Below are 18,865 nucleotides of genomic sequence, written 5' to 3'. Positions count from 1 at the left end.
TGAGCCCTCATCCAAATTTATTTGAAGATGAAGAATATGTGGAGGCAGCTGAAATACTATGCAGCTGACACGTTACGTACTACAGCTGTAACGGTTCTTGAGTGGGCAAAAACACCTCTTGATAGTTCTCACTCGGGGTAAATTCAATTTCATCCACCCATCCATTTTATGTACCACTTGTCCCAACGGGGGTCGCGGGCGTGCTGGAGCCTATCCGAGCAGTCATGGGGCAGTAGGTGGGGGACACCCTGAACCCGTTGCCAGCCAATCGCAGGGCTCACATAGACAACCATTCACACTCACACTTATGGGCAATTTGGAGTGCTCAATCGACCTATCATGCATGTTTTGGGACTGTGGGAGGAAACCGGAGTACCCACAGGAAACCCACTCAAGCAACATGCAAACTCCACACAGAAAGGCCAGAGTCGGAACCCAGGACCTCTGCACTACGAGGCGGACGTGCTAACTACTGTTCTACCTTTCTGCCCCAAATTTGATTTCAGCGATTGCTAAAAAACACAAATAAATATTAAAGGCACCATTATTTCTGGCTGACAAAATATGCAGAGATGCTCGAATGCCACTTGTGACTTGAAATGCCACTTGCCCATTGACAAAGTCATGTAAAACTAGGATATACATTTTTAGGATAAAGTTTTATTGGCAGGGCAGATAAAACGTGGAAGGCTTACCCAGATATTTGATGGTGAATCCCCTCGGCGGGTTGAGGGACCTCCGCATCCATCCCTCCCTCAATACCTCCAGGTGGTCCTCCTTCCCCTGAATAAGCAGCACATGCTCGTCTATCCATCCCAGGAAGAAAGTCTCGGACACAGCCTCGGTAATCCGTTGGTTCCATACGTGATGCTGAGTGTTTACCGCTTTGAAATCGGCAAATATCTCATAGCCGGTGTGGTGTCTCGGCAGCTCGTCGCTTTCTGACACTCCGGCCGCCCCCACTGCCTCCCCAGCACCGACCCTGGACAGCACGATGGCCAGAGAGTGGGGAGCAATCTGCAGAAAGGACTCCATGCTCGCCTAGCTGGTTGCCGATTTCAGCGTTAACATCGTTATTTATCTTTCTCCAACTGCATCGAGCTCGATGGGCAACATCAAGTCCATGTTAGCTAGCAGCAACGATGCTGTACAGTAGCCGCATGACATCCTTCGCACAAGTCAATTGCCATCAAGCTAGCAGCCTAGCTGCCGTTACCTCCTCGCAGCCTCACACCAAATCCATTCCAACTCATTCAGGTCCGCCCTCGCCTTTAGACAGGTTTTTGGACACCATTTAGTGGGTCCATTATTTACCAAATTGTCACGTGGAGCGCAATCCACCAGAACCACGAGATGTCATTCGTCATTTAACTGATTTTTCAAATAAAACCCACGGCGTTACCGTTGAATGCAGCTAGCTGAATGCTAGCATTTAATAAATTCGCCCAGGCAACAGATGCGGCGACTCCCCCCACCCCCTTTTCTCGTTCTGGCAGCATCAAGTGCGGTGGGACGCCAGCTGCTTTTGAGTCACAATTTACGATGCAGGTGGAAAACCTCCGAGGGAAGGTCTGAGCTCCGTAAGGTGCCTGGTACGAGCCGTGGGTGGGCGAGGACACTGCTGAGGTACGGTTCCGCCTCATCCAGGTACGGAGGTTGCGTCAAGAGGATGTTGACCAGAAATAGCAATTCATCCCGGATACATTTTCAAATTAAGACTGTAAAAGAATTACTGTAAAGTGCAGTACGGTGAAATATTTTTTGTTCTGACCACCAACAACCCAAAAAAGCTTTTTATGCCTCTCCACGCCGGTAATCAAAATATTTGTTGATGACGTCTTGCCTAATATCAGGGATGAGCAAGAGGAGGCCCACGTGTCATGTTCACAATAAAACAAAATGTTCCCCAATGCATTTACACGGGCCGTCAATCATGGAGATCTATCCCTCACAAATAGCAGGGTACCACTGGATTATGCACCTAAACTGAATGTATATGTTTTAAAAAAGGGGTTTAACAGTTTTTGTCCAAAGGACCACCATTATAACCAAGAGGCAACTCGGGGACGACTGCTTTGGCGGAATATTATTTTGTTTAGCACCGAAGGAAGATACACCTTTATAGGTTACTTAGTTGCATCTGTATGTCTATTTTGGGAATCTTATCTACATTTGACACAATTGGGATGGGTAAATATTCACAACATCAGCTGGAAAGTTAATAAAGTCTAAATAATACATCTATTTTGTTTTTAAAAATGTTACAATTATTTTCCATTTCCAATTTTGCAGACCTGCAATGCCGCCCCGGACCACTAGGGGGCAGCGGACCACCGATTGACAATTCCTGTTTTAAGTGGTAATATTACCACCCACATGTAGATGGCAGGCATGACTTAGTTGTGCTTGCACTGTTTGATAGTATTCTAACATGAGTGGACCTATTATTTTTGGCAAATTTGGAACGATAGGCAGGGCAAACATATTTTAAAATTTGTACTGTTTCTTTTGAGGGGAAAAATGCACAAAATGAGTTTCTGATTTCACTGTTCAGCAGTTTTGTGTCATCCTTAGGGTGAAGGACTTTGAGGCTAAAACACTACACTTTTGATTCCATTTTACTTTTTTATTCTGAATTGAATGTATTATTTTTCATAGGCTTTCATAGGTGTGACAAATAAACCCAAGGTTAACAAGAAGGATGTGATGTACTCATACAACCTTAAATTGTTTTGCCCAGTTTAGTTTGGCTGCTTTGAGATCCAAAATTCAGACTTCCAAGACCACCCGCGATATGTGAAAGTCCGCAAAGTAGTGCCACCCTCTCATTTTTAACATACATAAATGTTTTTGTGTATCAATAAGTGTATATTAAACCATATAAGTGCATATGTTGTCATTAGAACATTAAATAATAGTTCCAAACATGTAAATACTATATTAATACATAATAAAAATGACATACAGAAAATAATATGAATATTAATAAGATACGTGTGTGTGTGTGTGTGTGTGTGTGTGTGTGTGTGTGTGTGTGTGTGTGTGTGTGTGTGTGTGTGTGTGTGTGTGTGTGTGTAACATTTCGATGTAGCGAAAGTATACGTACTGTAAATATGTTTTTAGAACTCTTTTATTATTATAACAACTTTTTTATAGAGGGAAGTCTGGGAGTCCCTCCTAAAGCTGCTGCCCCCGCGACCCGACCCCGGATAAGCGGAAGAAGATGGATGGATGGATGGATGGATGGATGGATGGATGGATGGATGGATGGATGGATGGATGGATGGATGGATGGATGGATGGATGGATGGAGCTTTTTTATAACAAGGTATAAGTGTATACACTGTACATATGTTTTTAGAACTCATAACATTTTTTATAATAAGGTACAACACTGTAAATATGTTTTTAGAACTCTTATTATAAAAAAAAAATTATAAAAAGGTTCAAGTGTACGTACTGCAATTGTGTGGGCACTCCCTGCCTTCTGCTGGCGTGTGGGCAACTTTCGTGCCATAATTCGTCAATTTAGAAGTTTTATTTTTAATTTTTTATTGATTTTTAATTTGGAAAAAAATCTGCGATGTGTGTGTGTGTGTGTGTGTGTGTGTGTGTGTGTGTGTGTGTGTGTGTGTGTGTGTGTGTGTGTGTTGTAACATGTAGATATAACGAAAGTATACATACTGTAAATATGTTTTTAGTACTCTTTTATTATTATAACAACTTTTTTATGATAAGGTACAAGTGGACATACTGTAAATATGTTTTTAGAACTCTTATTATTATAACAGGTTTTTATAACAAGGTACAACACTGTAACTATGTTTTTAGAACTCTTATAACCTTTTTTTTTATATAAAAAGGTACAGGTGCAATTGTGGGCACTCCCTGCCTTCTGCTGGCGTGTGGGCAACTTTCGTGCCATAATTCCTCAATTTAGAAGTTTTATTTTGAATTTTTGATTTTTTTTTTTAATTTGGAAAAGATTCTGCGATGTTGTGAAGCCACGATAAATTAACCACGATGTAGCCAGGGATTACTGTACACTAAAAGCTTCCTTTATTAGAATACAACGGAGGTACTCAAACAGGTTGAGGTAATGGTGGTCACACAATCTTTCTATATAGCAGCCGAAGCCCCAATTGCAATTTCTGTATTTTGCATTTATGCATTCTTCTAAATGCATCCTGCATAATTTGTAACATTGTGGATTATGATCTAATCCAGGATGCGATGGTCAACCGCTGTGTTTGGTGGTGGGGGTGCATAACACCCCAGAATGTTGAAATGGACCGAGTTCTGGGTTAATGTTCATAGTTTTATTGAATAAGCATGATTTCTGTTATAGAATCAGTCTATTACACACTAATGTGCACCGCATTCAGTTGCACCATCCCTTGCTGGCCACCTCCACATTCTTCTTCTTCATCCTGTTGGTGGCAAAATATCATTTCAGCACATGATATATGTGTGCGTGCGTACATGAGCAAGACCAATACATGCCTATTTTCCTGGCAGAGAACACACTCATTGGAGTAGGTATGCCCATCACTGCCGCAAACTGGATCCATCTCCTTAGTGCAAACCCCTGCTTCATACCTATCACAGGCAGGCTCAACACAGATGTAGTAAGATTTGCTTACTCTCGCAGACAAATCTTAGAATAGTGTATTTCTGACATATCTCTCACATGAAGATTTAAAAAAATAAAATCAGGCATTGTCAGCTTTGGTCATAGCCTATTGTGCGTAGTGTGTTTTTAGTAAAGGCCGCTCTTTTTTAAATACACCTTTTGCCGTGGACTTTGTTAGATTGTGCAAGTGTCTACAATGTTGTGGTGTGTAGAATAGCTTATTGGAAAAAAAAACACCTTTCCCTCACCTCCATGAGTCCACCTTGAACTCGTGGATTACTTTCTGTAGACAGAGCCACCACTTGCTGGGTTTGGACTACACAGACAGACACACAACACGTTACTTGCGATACAGTACATTTTCTTAAATGGTCTAAAATTCTATTACAGGGGGAGGGATACCTGGGGAAAAAGTCAGTATGTTCACAGCCATAAATGATCTTACCAGAAAGTAGCAGGACAAAAGAGAGCAGCACAACAAACTTCATTTCTTCTATGTCGTTGCAGTGTCTGATGGATAACAGCTGTGTGATTTCCCACTCAAAACGCACAAGTAGTTTGGAGCTGTCCCTGATTGGTTGTATTTCCAAGGCGAGGAGGCACACAACCTTGTGAAAGAAAAACAAATATTTAACTGAAACGAAAACACTGTCCGTCAGTATTTTTTGTGAGCCAGCTGGGACATGTGAGAAAAAAACAACACCACTGTAAGATATGGCCAAATTGCATACATCTACAGCAGGGGTGTGAAACTCATTTATTTTGCGGGCCACATTGTAGTCATAGCTTCTTTCGGCGGGCCATAATGACAGTCAACTCAAATAAATGTATGAGCACCTCATATTATATACAGTAAAAGCTACAAAACAAACTGATAAAAAACTCATTTTCAAATCAGAAGAGTAAAAACTGGTCAAATATTTAAAAATATATATATTATTAAAAGACAAGACAATTTTCAATTCTAGTAATGACACACGATGATGCACAATTTGTCTTTGCGGGCCACATAAAATGATGTGGTGGGCCATATCTGGCCCCTGGGCCTTGAGTTTGCTACCTGCAATCGACAGTATTGCGTTGCACGTGAAATAAAGCTGATGCATATAATCTCACACTGAAATTGTCAAACAAAATTTGACTTTTCAGAAACAAACTAGTTTGTTGTGTGCTATTCGTGACCATGTACATGCACACACTACATGGGAGACCTATATGATGCTAGAATCAATTGACTATTTCCATATTTTTGGGTATTTTAGAGGTAATTCAATTAAATTTACATTTTTATAGTATCAATGATTTGCAATAGTTATTACATTTGATAGCCTAATCACTAATAACTAATTATTAATAACCTAGGTAAGTCTAATAACTAATTACTAATAACCTAGGTACAGGTTATTTTCACCCCTTTTCATCCATTAAGAACTTGTTACATCTAAATCTTTCCCCACGTGGCTCAACAAAAACATCCCAGTTACTACACTTAAAAGGGGCCTACAGAAATTGCCCAGACTGCTCTGTCCAGTTTCTCATGTATTTTAGTAGCGCTTTTCTGTCGAGAACTGTTGTTTGGGATTGTAGAGTAAATAGAAAGTGCCAGAAGGTGGCGCCATTAGAGTGGTTGTTGTACATTACAAGTCTACGTCGTCGTTTTATTTGTAAACTGAACCTTATTTGAAAGTTTTGGTTTAAATTTGATTTAACGATTTCTTTTTGCAGTGTAGTCATCCGTTATATGGCCTGTTTTGCTTATTACATGACAAGGCTTGAAATAACATATATTTCTTTTTGACCTATGCAGGTTTAGTTCGAACCACGTTTTACTATCCACGAAAAAGAAATTTTCGTTCAATGACATATTTTAATCAATTGTTATGATATAGTTGATACTCAAACATGTTAATTTTAAATATTTCGATAAACTCGGATAAAATCCCATAGAAAGCCACCGTGCGAGAGAACGCCATTATTTCCGATAGCGCCTGAATGCGCCACGGGCTATCAAACCGAGGCAAATCTTTTCCAACGGAAACCAGAGCGAAAGGGTAGAGAAGACAAGATGGAGGATTGAGTGGGTTGCACTGTGGACCAACGGTTGCGACCCTTGAGTTAGCCCGCTAGATATTAAGGACTGAAATATTCGGATAGAACAATATTATCATCCGAAGCGTGACTATTTGAGCTTTTTTTTTTTAACCCTCAGTGTGTGGAGGTCGGGGGTTTTTTTTCGTCTTAAGCGACGGTCCTTGCGACATCGCTAGCTTTTAGCCGCTCGTCTTTACTAGCTGTTTTTTTCGAGTTAGCTGTGACTGGCTGCTCGTACAAGGCCGTGCGATCTTTCAGAGTTACATCGATTTATACGTTGTGACCACCGCGTCATACAGTGTTTCCTAAAGGAATTCGTATTTTAACGAAGATCTTTTGTGGATGGGTACTATTATGGTTTTCTTGTAATTTGCGCAAGAGCTGGTTCCTAAGTTTTAGCGACCACTCGTCCATGTTCGCCAACAGAATCAGGATTACATTTATGTTTCTCCGAGTGTTTGGTTAGAAAGCAAAAAAAAAAACAATTTCCTGAACTTAACCGAGTGCCGATCGTCATTTGGTGGATATTATGGCGAGCAGCAGTGGCTCCAAAGCCGAATTTATTGTCGGTGGGAAATACAAGCTTGTGCGGAAAATTGGATCTGGGTCTTTCGGCGACATATATTTGGCCATCAACGTCACAAATGGAGAGGTAATAGTCATAATTACTGAGTACGTATATTATTTGTCAACGTAGCAATGAAGGATGAGAACGTCAATTGATTTTACGCAAGATTTGTTCAGTTAGCCACAGCGGTAACCTCGCCACGCAAACAAACTCATTTGCTTTACTTTTCAGTAGCGACATATCTGTCTTCAAAGTCAACTTTAATTTTAAGATACAAACTAACTGCCATCTAATCCGTGTGTCGTTTTTAGGAGGTAGCGGTAAAATTGGAGTCACAGAAAGCCAGGCATCCACAGTTATTATACGAAAGTAAGCTGTACAAGATTCTACAAGGTGGTGTCGGGATTCCACACATACGGTAAGGAATTTCTTGTCACTTTGTGTCGTTCTTGTTCATCTACACTTTCTTTAGCAGTCGTCGATTAGCACACGTCGTGTAGTTTAATGATCATATGTTCGGTATAGGTACAAGGCCTGCCTGTCTGCATTACTTAAATGCGTCTTAAAGATGATTTCACAATCGCCGCTAGGAAATGACCGTCATTTTATTTCCCTACGCAATCACGGTTAGATTGTTTCTCGTTGTCAGAACCGTGGTCGTGTCATTAAAGTGTGCCCGGAGAGTGGGTTGTTTTCTCGAGCCTAACAGCTGTTAGGGGCGAGGAAAGGCTGCTATGTGTGGAAATGGCCGCTCCTCTTTTGTTGTCCTCGCTCTCAACATGTCTCCCTCCTCGGTTAGAAAATGGCGGCGGAACACAACAAACAACCTTAACGTATCGTTGAGTGTTTTAATTGTATCATTATTTTCGTATTTTATTATGAGAGCTTATACTTTGTTTTCATATTTTATTGTTCCCGAGAGTGGCGCAAACGGCCATAATCACATAGACATGAGGGCATTCAAAGTTGTTAAGAGTCCAATAGCCATCCATTTTGTGTTGTTGACCTAGGTGAGCCGGAGCAAAATGTTTGATAAATATTCGTGGATGTAAGACCCAAATTGTTGATAAATATACACAAATGGGATTTTCCCAAATTGACAACACTGGATAATGAACTTTTCACTGCCCATTGTAAGCAAGTAAGTACAATGCATTTAAATGTAATCAAGAGACTCACGAAACTAATATTTATATGAATAAATATAACACATACAAGAGTTTGTGTGGCTTGTCTTTAAATTGAAACTTTAAGTTCATCGATTATAGACGGGTTCAGCCTATTTCTGCATTTCCCACGATGCATTGCTGGCGGACACATTGAAAGGACAGCCTCGCAAACATAGCATTATTTGCCATCGGTCATACCTTGTACATTTGCCATTGTTCGGTGTTAATAGTCAGGAGGATGGGGGCTTCTCTAAGATTACCGAAAATCATTACAAACCAGAGATTTGACAGCAATCGATGACCACAGGTGACCACAAGCTAAGCTGTTGCTATGGTTGCTAGCCACAAATACCGGTCAGTTCGCAGTTTGAGGACAGCTTCACAAAAATGGAGACGGGAGATTGTTTCCTGTATTCATTGTCATTCAAGAAAATACGAGTATGACACCCTGCACTTCCCCCATGATGTTGTTTGAAGAGTCATAATTCATCAAAACATTAGTGCTTATTTTGATGAGCATATCTGCCTTTTACTGTATGGTAGCGTTTAGCTCGTGGATGTTAGTTGAATAATCAATTCAAAGTCAGTTGCAGAGTGTTACTGCTGTGTAGGAGGCAAATGAATTTAACGTATCATCAAGCTACATTCAAGAGTAACTAAATTCGGCACAATGTTCTCAAATAAAGTTATTTGTCACTCCAAGCTGTTGTTCCATACAGAAGTCATGACAATTAAATAAATGTCCGCTAGCTAAATGCTAGCATACAGTGTAAGGCAGTTAGGCTCTTAGTGTTGTCACAATACCAAAATTTATTAATATTGCATTTGTGGAATATGAGGTAAGCAGTAAAATTAACCAATACATTTTTTTTTTGTCCATCTCTAGAGGTGGCCATTTTGCTGTCGACACAAAATGAAATCACAGTTGCCAAGTCTCAGGTCACAACCAATCACGGCTCAGCTTCATAAAACTCAGGGATGAGAATTTTCCGCGGATCCGCAGATTTCCGTGTTCTTTTCCGTCGAAAGTATTGTTTTAGTTAATCATGTACATCCGTCGAGAAAATTGTTTTTTTTTTATATAGGGGGCGAGTGGCCGGCCAGCTGGCCAGGCAACGTTATCCTCGGCGACTCGTGAGCAATCCCCTGCCTGCCGCGACGGCATCTTTAGGTTTTGTGTATTCTCTGTCAAGATTTGATCAGCTATGGAGGTCGTGGCGCTAGGAACCTTAAAGGAGCACATCGAAACAAAAAAACACAGTTACGTTTTTACTTTTACAAGCATGTGGGTTTAGAAAGTAACATGATGTTACATGTAAGCTAATTTTAGGCTATTGTCATGATATTGTTAAAGAACAAAGCACACACACACGCATACAAAAATACCCCCCCTCCCCCTCCAAAAGCTACTTTTCAGTGCTTTTTTCACAATTGCCATTGGTAAGCCGTTTTCACTGTTCTGGTAAGCAGTGATTGGTTGTGACCTGAGACTGCCTTCTGCGATAAGAATTTTCCCACTTAAATGAATATTCCGCAATCAAAACATTTTTCAGAACACTGTTTCGAGTAGTGTGCTGCACAGAACATAAAATTATCAAGAAATAATTGCCGTTGACTTGATTGTTTATGTAGGCAATATGACAATACATTTTCGCCATTACTGTGAAGCAAGTATGCTAGTTTAATTGCTAATGAATGCATGTTTGTGCATACATCTACAAGTAGCCCGCTCCCAACTTGTCGACTGCCGTGTCAAGTTATACAAATTGGGAACAAAATATTTCACACCCCTGCTTTTTTAAGGGGAATGTAAAAGTGCGTCTCAACCTGTCACAGGATGCTGTTTAGTGAGTTGCTTTGCCAGATCTCACATGTTCCCACCTCAAGCACCGGTAGTTTTAAAACAAGCTTTACAGAGGGGCTTTGTCGTCGCTGTTGACAAAAAAAAAATCCCAAAACGTTCTGTATGACACTTTGCATGTCATGCTTTTAAACAAGGAGCAAAGGGGCGGCAGTGAGCGCGGCTCAGCTTGAAGCCATCTTTCTCTTGCAGATCTGCAGAAGGAGGCATGTCAGGCACTTAAAGGCATTTTCTACATGTCGGTACACAAGTGGCTTCACGTGTATGTATTGGGAATGTTCTGATCAGGGGTTTTACGCTACCAATACAATAATTTATGGTCACGTGACTTTAGTGTAACATTTTCACCCACCAATTTTTCCTAAATAATTGATTAATCTGAGTTCATATTTTCCAAATAATTCATTTATCACATTTAAACAAATGTTAATTTTCTATCCATTTATTTTTCAAGAAAGGGACAAGGCTTCAAATGGAGTGCAAAAAAACCACAAGCAAATTACGATTCATTAAGTGTTTATCTCCAACATGTCACAAAATTTAGGGAAATTTTGAAAATTTCACCCAGTAAAATCAACTGTTTGCAAAGTCCAATACAGATCAAACACAAAAGTAATCACTGGTTTTACCAGGTTTACATGGAGCCTTGTATTCCAATTACAACTAAACCACAGGCCAAATCTGTATGGAATTTCATTTGGGTTCAAAGGAAGTAGCATATTCCTCTTGTCAATCCTGGTTGAGTATGGATATGAAATTAATAATTGACTCATTAATTTCATTAAGTATAAGTATAATTCAAACTTGTAGAAGGAAAATAAGAGTGTTACAAGTAATACTTGGATTCGTTCACAACCATTTAACCAGTTTTCGAATGTAGTTTCTTTCCATCTTGGATTACTGTGTGTCATCCACGTAATAAAGAATTCTGATGTGCCACCTCATCACACAACGCTCTGCTACACCGTATAGACATGAATTACAAGACTGATTATTGAGATTACTACAGCAGTCGAACTTGGATGTCAACAATACAATTCCAAACAGCAATCGCCACCCATTCTGGAACCCTACGGCCAACTGAGCTGCAACAAAGTGAGATGCTGATGCTAGTTTAGCTAATGCCTGCGTGCATGTGTGTCTGTCATTGAAGCAATATTCGAGCAGGTGTTTTTGTTGGTAGCACAAACTTCCTTGTTTCAGCAAAGTCTAGCCTAAGCCTGTCTACCCTGCTGGTCTTGCTGCCCCTCCTCCACTCATACCACCACCTGGCTTACCTTTTAAACCTGTCATGGCTTATCTTTCCACCTTGGCTTTCTTGACTGTTTCCCTACTTGCTTCTTCATATAGACATTTTATTGCTTCTTCCTGTGGAGGTTCTCACAGCCAGAACCCATTTTAAAATGAGAAACAACTGATAAGAGTTTGAGTGACTTCGTACATAGATCAAGAACAATCTCATCGTGAAGTAAAACTGACAACTATCAAAGAAGTCTATCAGACAAGTAGACCAATGGCTGTAAAATGTTGCAAAAGGTTTGGAAGCAGCTGAGATTGAGTACAGTACAGGTTCCCCACTTGCCAAGCAAAATTAGGAGGCCAACTCGAGCAAGAATGTGAGTTTGGTTGTAATTTTAAATTCAACCATGTAGTCTACTGTACTCGCATTATTGTGAATCGATATTCATACACAAAGCCACCAAAGTCCTACTCTTCTATCCAAAATAAACAGTTGGACAAGTTTGCCATTAAATGATGGCTTTCTTGAAAGCTTAAATTGTACCTCGTAATCATGTCTCTTTGTTGATGCCATTTTAGCGGGTCCTAATGCTATTTGCTTTGCACAAACCGATAATATTTCTCAATGGTGGCGAAGGTACGTACTATACGTATTACCTCTGGTTCACCGCCTTGGTCTACGTATTTTATGTAAGTCAAGTCAAGTTTATTTGTATAGCCCTAAAACACAAGCAGTCTCAAAGGGCTTCACATAGACAAACAATTGACAATTATTCTCAAAGCATCTCCTGATCTTGAGCTCCCCAAAACGTAATGTCCTCTGATGGGCTCATTGGGTTTACATATTAGATCTACATATTACATCCCTGTGGAGGCAGCCCCATAACATTTACAGATTTTGGAATTCGGTCCAAACAAGAGGCGCAATTTATTAAAAGGTGCTCGTTCGATGTTTGAGTTAATTAAAGGCTTTTAAGTGCGCCTATTGGTGTGAAAAATACCATAGTCATTTTCCCAAAGTGAGATCCTGGCGAATGACAAACCCCTAAGTGTGATGTCATTTAAGTAAAGAACAACAATGGCAAAGTCAAAGTACAAAGTCATTCAAAAATTGACTTAGGAAGTGACATTTCAAACTTTCAGTGCCACCAAATACTACTTGGGTCACGCGTTTTCTTTTCATAGCTTTTAAGCATTGTTTTCTCGTGCATTATGTCCCACCTGGTTATATCCATGCATACACTTCCGTTCAAAAGTTTTGGGTCACCCAGACAATTTAGTGTTTTCCATAAAAACTAACATAATTGCACAAGGGATTTTAATAATCTATTCGCCTTCAAACACAATTAGCAATCACAAGGGACCATGAAAACACTGGAGTCGATGGTTGCTGGAAATAGGCCTTTATACGCCTATTAAAAAACAGTGTGTTTACATTTGAAATGTCTGATGACTTACCCCTTTTTCATTTTACAGTATTTGCCTTTTCTGAGGAGAAAAAGAGAAACAATCACATACAATCTAGTTGTGAATGTTAAAGCCAATAGTGCTGCTATTGTTGAGGTAACTGATTTTAGTGAGTGCGTTTGTGTGTGCGCGTCCCTGGTAGCCTCTATGTATTGTTGATTTTCCTTTTTGCCATGGGGGCTGGCAAAACGTGCCTTATCATGTATGTTAGATTTTTCTTTTTGGCATGGAGGCCTGCAAAAGTGCCAGGTTAAGCTAAGAATAAGACTGTTAGATTATGTTAAATTATAAATTCAACCTTTAATGATGTAAGTCGAATCAATGTATCAGTGTGCTTTGTATTGGCTATAAAATCCCTTGCATGGTGTTTTCCTTTTGGTTGATGATACAGAGAGCAGGGAAGAGGGGCCTTCATATACTGAATAATATTCAGGTTATGTTATCACTTTTTTTATCATGCCTATTCTTACATTTGAATGTACATAGACATTTAACATCAATAGATTTTATTGTAAAACAGACAACATCTTTGCTATTAAAACATAATTTACTATTGAAAATCAAAAAACACCAAATGTTTGTTCTTAAAGCATACACTGAATACAGAATACACTGTATTTGTAAGCAACACTAAAACCTGGTTTTATGCTTATTACATTTGTAGAACAAGAGTTAAAAATAATAATCCATCAACCTTAGGGGTGGCACCATGTTGGAAATTTGTCCACCACTCTTTCTGGTACATGTGTAGCATCATATGACCAAGAACCCAATGGTACGTTGAAAAGTATACTCAGATCTTGCACTGGTACACCTTGGCTGTTCAAAAATTCAGTGCGTTGCTGAAGTTTTTGCTCCAAAAATTTAGATTGCAACAAAAATGGAGTGCCGGTGCGCACACTCAACCCCCACTCCTTCCCTGTGCTGACTACGCTCTAAAAATGGATCGGGAGAGGTGCGGCCTCTCTGGCTCCCAACACACACATTCTGAGTAGTGCACGGGCGTCAGTGAATTTCTGAATGCTCTTAAGGTTAGCGGTCATTAGGCTTAAAGATTACTGGCCGAGATGCATTTTGCAAGTGCTATCCACGCTTACTCATTCGAACTGGTGTACACTAGCAATCCGCAGCAATTAGATAAAAACACAGGAAACACAGGGTGAGAAGACATGGCTTGGTGTCCGGGCACAACACAGTAAATGCATGAATGTGCAAAGGTTGTATCCTGCAACTGTCTTGTCAAGACAATATTTCTTGCAAAATCCAAAGTGTTCCAACACAAGTGAACACATTGCTCTTCTTTGTCACCATTATCTCTGTTGCGTGCTTGATGTAATCCCCGGCAGCCGACGCGCATTGATGTGCACTAGTTCAGCGCCTTGCAGTGTGGCTCGATCAGGGCAGATGCTTTGAAACACCAAATAAATAGAGGTGGTGTTATACACCTGTTGCAGAGCCTCATATGAATGATTTTAAAGATTTTAAACCAAATATCAACGGAGAAGAAATTTTGTATCGTCTAAACGGTAATGTACCTAATGAGTAGACAGCCGGTAGAAGTTAATGAAAAGAAACACACTAATGTACAAATGTACAGCATGACAAGAAAGCCATCTCATATTTTCAGAATGATTGCTTATGTTTCTTGGCAGTGTAGAACATTATAGGAATCACAGTTGCCAAAGAACATGCATAATTGAAGTTAAGGATAGAATAGAATGCCTGTACGGTCATTGTACAACAGCTATACAACAAAATTGGGACCTGTGTTCATGATACCCATGTTGGGAGAAAACTGTGAAGGTTGTCGGCATTAGAGTTAGAAGAGCAGTGGTGTGGTAAAATGGGCAAACATTGAGCTGATAAAGCAGATTCAGCCATTGTACATGCTAGAAACTTAACCTGATGTTCTCCCCCCCATTTAGATGGTATGGGCAAGAGAAGGACTACAATGTCCTAGTCATGGACCTGCTTGGTCCCAGCCTCGAGGACCTGTTCAACTTCTGCTCTCGACGCTTCACCATGAAAACAGTCCTTATGCTTGCAGACCAGGTAGGCAATGCTCGCACAATTCATTCACCACTCACCAGAAGTTGGGGATAGTCAGCTTTCATTCAGGTGCTTTTGTAAGGCAACTTAATTTGGCCTAAAATTTTCAATACACATTTCCAGGGGTTCAGTGTTTCATTACTTTTTACACAACTTCTTGTTCTCTAACAAGAAGCCAAATGGAAAAATTCACGGCAAGTATTGTCTGAATATCCCTATATTTTGTGCATGGTTGTGTATGTGTGTGAAGTCTTCAGAAGAATTTTTTTTTTTTGGAAGGCATATTAGAGTACATAAGCTGTATACACATGCTGACAGGCCACGATCAGATTTTGCCCTTGGTTATAAGTGCATGTTTGTTTACTCAGCTGTACTCGTGAGTAAAAGTGACAGAATAAATACAATATGGTAACCAACAATACTGAAAATCATCACTCATTGCCCTTGTTTTTGTTTTAGATGATCAGCAGAATTGAATATGTACACACAAAGAATTTCATCCACAGAGATATCAAACCAGACAACTTTCTCATGGGCATCGGCCGCCATTGTAACAAGGTAAGACGTGCAAGTTAATTTTATTGTTGAGATCTACGCTATAAATGGCATGTCAACTTTGCAGTATAAATGTTAAAAATTTAAAATATACAGGACCTAAATGTCCTGCTGGAAAATACATTAGTTAACCCCATACATTAGGGTGGTCCCATGACATTTTTTGTCATGTTTGCATATAACATGATTAGCAGCTGATTTACTGATTTTCTGATTTCAATGTGTGAAGAGAAATCTAAATTGTTTTTTACAAAACTCCTCAAGAAATAGAAAGAAAGAAAATACATAAAGCCCATGAACATAAATCAAGACATTTTTTGTAAACAGGTGGTTTATTCATTAACAAAGATAATGCATTCTGTTATGCGAAATGCTCTTCATTGTTTCTCAGGTTCCAATAAGTCTTATGTGTGGTCTTGTCTTCAGTCAAAAAGGTTTGGTTTTCATCTTCAAGTCAAAAAGACAAAACAATCCAGGAAGAATCACCTGATCTAATCCTCTTTGTAAGTTCCGGCGGTAGAAAAGCACTATACAAGTGGGAAGCCCATTTACGGTTTCAGCGGTAGCCCCATAATACTTACATGGTGCTCCAGATGGTTTTCCGTGTCTGTCACTTAGCACTTATGGTTTGCCAATTTGATTTATAAGATATGCAATCTTCCTCTAAGCATGAAAAGAAAGGATTATCTGTTAGCTAGTACAGTAAGTACTACCTCTAGTTAAAAACGCCTATACTTACGAACTTTTCAAGATACAAACCGGAGCCTCGCAATTTTTATGCATCTACTTATGAACCAATTTTCGACTTGGCACACGTGATTAGATAGGTAGCTTGAGCTATACCGTTATCTAGCTGTGACCCTTCTCTTGCTTCCACTGGCCTTCTCTTTTCTGACACTCTTTGCACATACATATTAGTTGATTTCAGTTAAGACTGCAAGTTCACACAATATCACGCATGCGAGGCAGTCGCCCTTTGCAGGTGGGTGGCTACAAGTATAAGTGGGGGTTAGAACTTCTTACGCAATCTTGCAGAGAAGGCTCCAACCTGTGTCTTGATCTTTCTGCCATACATTAGTTAAACTGACAAGGCAGCCTCCTGGTAGTTAGTATTAGCGTAGATAAAGAACTGGTCAAATATAACAGCAACAGGAAGATACAAAACATGCAGGACACCGGACCCCGAGGACTGGAATTGGTGACCCCTGACGGAGGTGGTTGTGAAAGTCTGGCTAAGTGTTCGGCAACAGTACAAGATCCCGCTCGTCACTGTATGAGCAAAGCTTTGTGGTCTTGTCATTTTCCCGTACAGCCCCTTCCCTTTCTAGCTATTTTTACACGCGTTGACCCCGTGATTACACAGCCTTGTTTACATTTACCATGGATACCACAAGACCAAAATATCCACCACGTGATGCAGTTCCTAAAGTATACCGTACTGTATGTAAAAAGGCAAATATCAGCCAGCCTATTTTTCCTGAATAGTAAAGTACACCGTAATACCGTAATATAAGTGGGAAAAGTATAACTTCTGAAATTAATACTCTATTTACATTTTAACTCTATTCCAATTGGAAACATTACCTATGTTAATAAATGCAATCACAAAATAAATAAAATTACCAATCAGAGATTCCAATGTGCATGTTTTGGGGCAAATATTTTAAAAAATGCAATTCTAAACAAGCTGGTCTGATTTTGGAGGATGTTTGGTGATGTGACTGCTACATGTGCCACATGCACAGATCCGCAAGCTAATTATAGGACTGCTGCGGCGCTGCTTGACAAGTGTCATTTGCCAGCTTTGTGATGAAGTGGCATCTGCTATTGAAGATACAAGTTATCCTTTTACTGTCTTAATGGGCATTTTTCCTTCAATAGTAAGGTTCAAGACACAAGCAACATAGCTCACCGATTGTCATGGTAAAGCAGTCCTGCTCGCTTTGGCACACCCACAGGAAGAAAAAAAAAAAGAACTTGCTTTTTTTCTTTTTTAATGACTCAAGGGCCAACTCTGAGTCCCTGTTGAAGTGGAAGAAGGTAGCATGGTTGTGCCGGCTCGCATTAGCGCCGCTTGGCTACCATTTGCGCTACTCTACACAGCTACGCCTCATACCGCATAACTAAACTATGGAAATGTATTTTCATCTAGGATGCATCTTTCACCAAATCCTGACTAATCTCCCTGTGCCTACTGCTGAAAAACATCCTACTAGCATGATGTTGCCACCACCATGCTTGATAGTTAGGATAGTAATGGCCAGGTGTCACGCAGTTCCGGTTTCCTCCAAACATGACAAATTCCATTTGCCCAGTATATGTCTTAACATAGCAGAGAATTTTCTCAGTCTGTCAACCCTCCGGGTGCTGTAGGATGAACTCCACGCAGACAGGCTGCCATGTGCCTTTTGTAAGAAGTGGCTTTCCTCTGGCCTAGCAATAGTACAATGCTGCTCCGCTAGAGATAGTACACCTTTATACAGCACACCTCGGTTTTGCAATTCACATTGCTTTCATGCTGTGTGTTTTTTGTGTGTGTTTTTTGTGTGTGTGTGTGTGTGTGTGTGTGTGTGTGTGTGTGTGTGTGTGTGTGTGTGTGTGTGTGTGTGTGTGTGTGTGTGTGTGTGTGTGTGTGTGTGTGTGTGTGTGTGTGTGTGTGTGTGTGTGTGTGTGTGTGTGTGTGTGTGTGTGTGTGTGTGTGTGTGTGTGTGTGTGTGTGTGTGTGTGTGTGTGTGTGTGTGTGTGTGCGCGCGCGCGCGCGCGCGTGCGTGCGTGCGTGCGTGCGTGTCTGTGCGTGCGTGCGTGTCTGTGCGTGTCTGTGCGCGCGCGCGCGTGCCTGTTGTACATTCACAGCAACTATAGATTAACTGCATGTGGGCTGATATTTGAAATAAAAAAAAAAAGATTACCGATCAACCAGACGAAAAATTCTAAGAATACACACCAAATATATTAACTTTTGGTTTTCATAACTTTCAACAAATGGATAAATTAAAGATGGAGTGTTTTACAATTCTTTGCCCTTCAGTATTTAATTTTTACTCGTAAAATTTAGCGACGAAGACATGTAAATAAAAGCGTTACGCATTCGGTCAAATATCTCACCCCGAATAAAAGTAAATCAATTAATAAACTAGTTTAGAAATATCTCAACAATATCACAATGCATATCTAAGTCATTCACAATATATTGTCAGAAATCTTCAACGATATATCACAATACAGTAATCCCT

At 40.1% G+C, this 18,865-nt stretch overlaps 3 protein-coding genes across 12 annotated transcripts in view; 1 reads left to right on the top strand and 2 right to left on the bottom strand.

The window, feature by feature from the left end:
- The window catches only part of LOC147061268 (storkhead-box protein 2-like), a 47,744-nt gene extending 46,079 nt beyond the window's left edge, over window positions 1-1,665 (bottom strand). The window contains exons 1-2 of one of the 6 annotated variants that reach the window (XM_085906504.1): window positions 883-1,665; window positions 696-783 (exon numbers count right to left, since the gene is read on the bottom strand). In XM_085906504.1, coding sequence (XP_085762630.1) covers window positions 696-783; window positions 883-1,035 — 241 coding nt within the window. In that variant the 5' untranslated portion in view covers window positions 1,036-1,665. Of the gene's footprint in view, window positions 1-695 lie in introns of all 6 variants that reach the window. The other 5 variants (XM_085906508.1, XM_085906503.1, XM_085906507.1 and 2 more) reach the window with 5 other exon arrangements.
- Window positions 1,666-4,297: 2,632 nt separating this feature from the next.
- On the bottom strand, window positions 4,298-5,239 carry LOC147061267 (trypsin inhibitor ClTI-1-like). Of its 3 annotated transcripts, none has more exons than XM_085906529.1 (4): window positions 5,079-5,239; window positions 4,871-4,949; window positions 4,504-4,599; window positions 4,298-4,430 (listed from the first exon to the last, which is right to left on the bottom strand). In XM_085906529.1, the coding sequence occupies exons 1-4, from the start codon at window positions 5,119-5,121 to the stop codon at window positions 4,382-4,384; spliced, it is 267 nt and encodes an 88-aa protein (XP_085762655.1). In that variant the 5' UTR covers window positions 5,122-5,239; the 3' UTR covers window positions 4,298-4,381. The 3 variants fall into 3 exon arrangements, with proteins under 3 accessions (XP_085762655.1, XP_085762654.1, XP_085762656.1); XM_085906528.1 differs by having other exon boundaries at window positions 4,504-4,613; window positions 4,882-4,949; XM_085906530.1 differs by having other exon boundaries at window positions 4,504-4,613; window positions 4,882-4,949; window positions 5,036-5,083.
- A 1,376-nt stretch (window positions 5,240-6,615) lies between these two features.
- Window positions 6,616-18,865, top strand: part of csnk1a1 (casein kinase 1, alpha 1) — a 29,186-nt gene continuing 16,936 nt past the window's right edge. Inside the window, exons 1-4 of one of the 3 annotated variants that reach the window (XM_085906520.1) lie at window positions 6,616-7,376; window positions 7,604-7,710; window positions 14,954-15,080; window positions 15,537-15,635. In XM_085906520.1, coding sequence (XP_085762646.1) covers window positions 7,254-7,376; window positions 7,604-7,710; window positions 14,954-15,080; window positions 15,537-15,635 — 456 coding nt within the window. In that variant the 5' untranslated portion in view covers window positions 6,616-7,253. The remainder of the gene's footprint in view (window positions 7,377-7,603; window positions 7,711-14,953; window positions 15,081-15,536; window positions 15,636-18,865) is intronic. The other 2 variants (XM_085906519.1, XM_085906521.1) reach the window with 2 other exon arrangements.

Source organism: Syngnathus leptorhynchus, chromosome 2 (assembly GCF_054491065.1).
Source record: "Syngnathus leptorhynchus isolate UIUO chromosome 2, UIUO_Slep, whole genome shotgun sequence".
NCBI classification, from domain to species: domain Eukaryota; kingdom Metazoa; phylum Chordata; class Actinopteri; order Syngnathiformes; family Syngnathidae; genus Syngnathus; species Syngnathus leptorhynchus.
Note: the sequence above shows the minus strand (reverse complement) of the source record. Positions and strands in the feature narration are given on the sequence as shown.

Excerpts from the sequence above, each read along its gene's own strand:
- LOC147061267 (XM_085906528.1), bottom strand. The coding sequence starts at position 5,121 with ATGAAGTTTGTTGTGCTGCTCTCTTTTGTCCTGCTACTTTCTG. Across the intron at positions 4,614-4,881 it reads TTCAAGGTGGACTCATGGAG|CCTGCCTGTGATAGGTATGA; the intron begins GTGAGGGAAAGG and ends ATCTGTGTTGAG. Across the intron at positions 4,431-4,503 it reads GTTCTCTGCCAGGAAAATAG|GATGAAGAAGAAGAATGTGG; the intron begins GCATGTATTGGT and ends TGCCACCAACAG.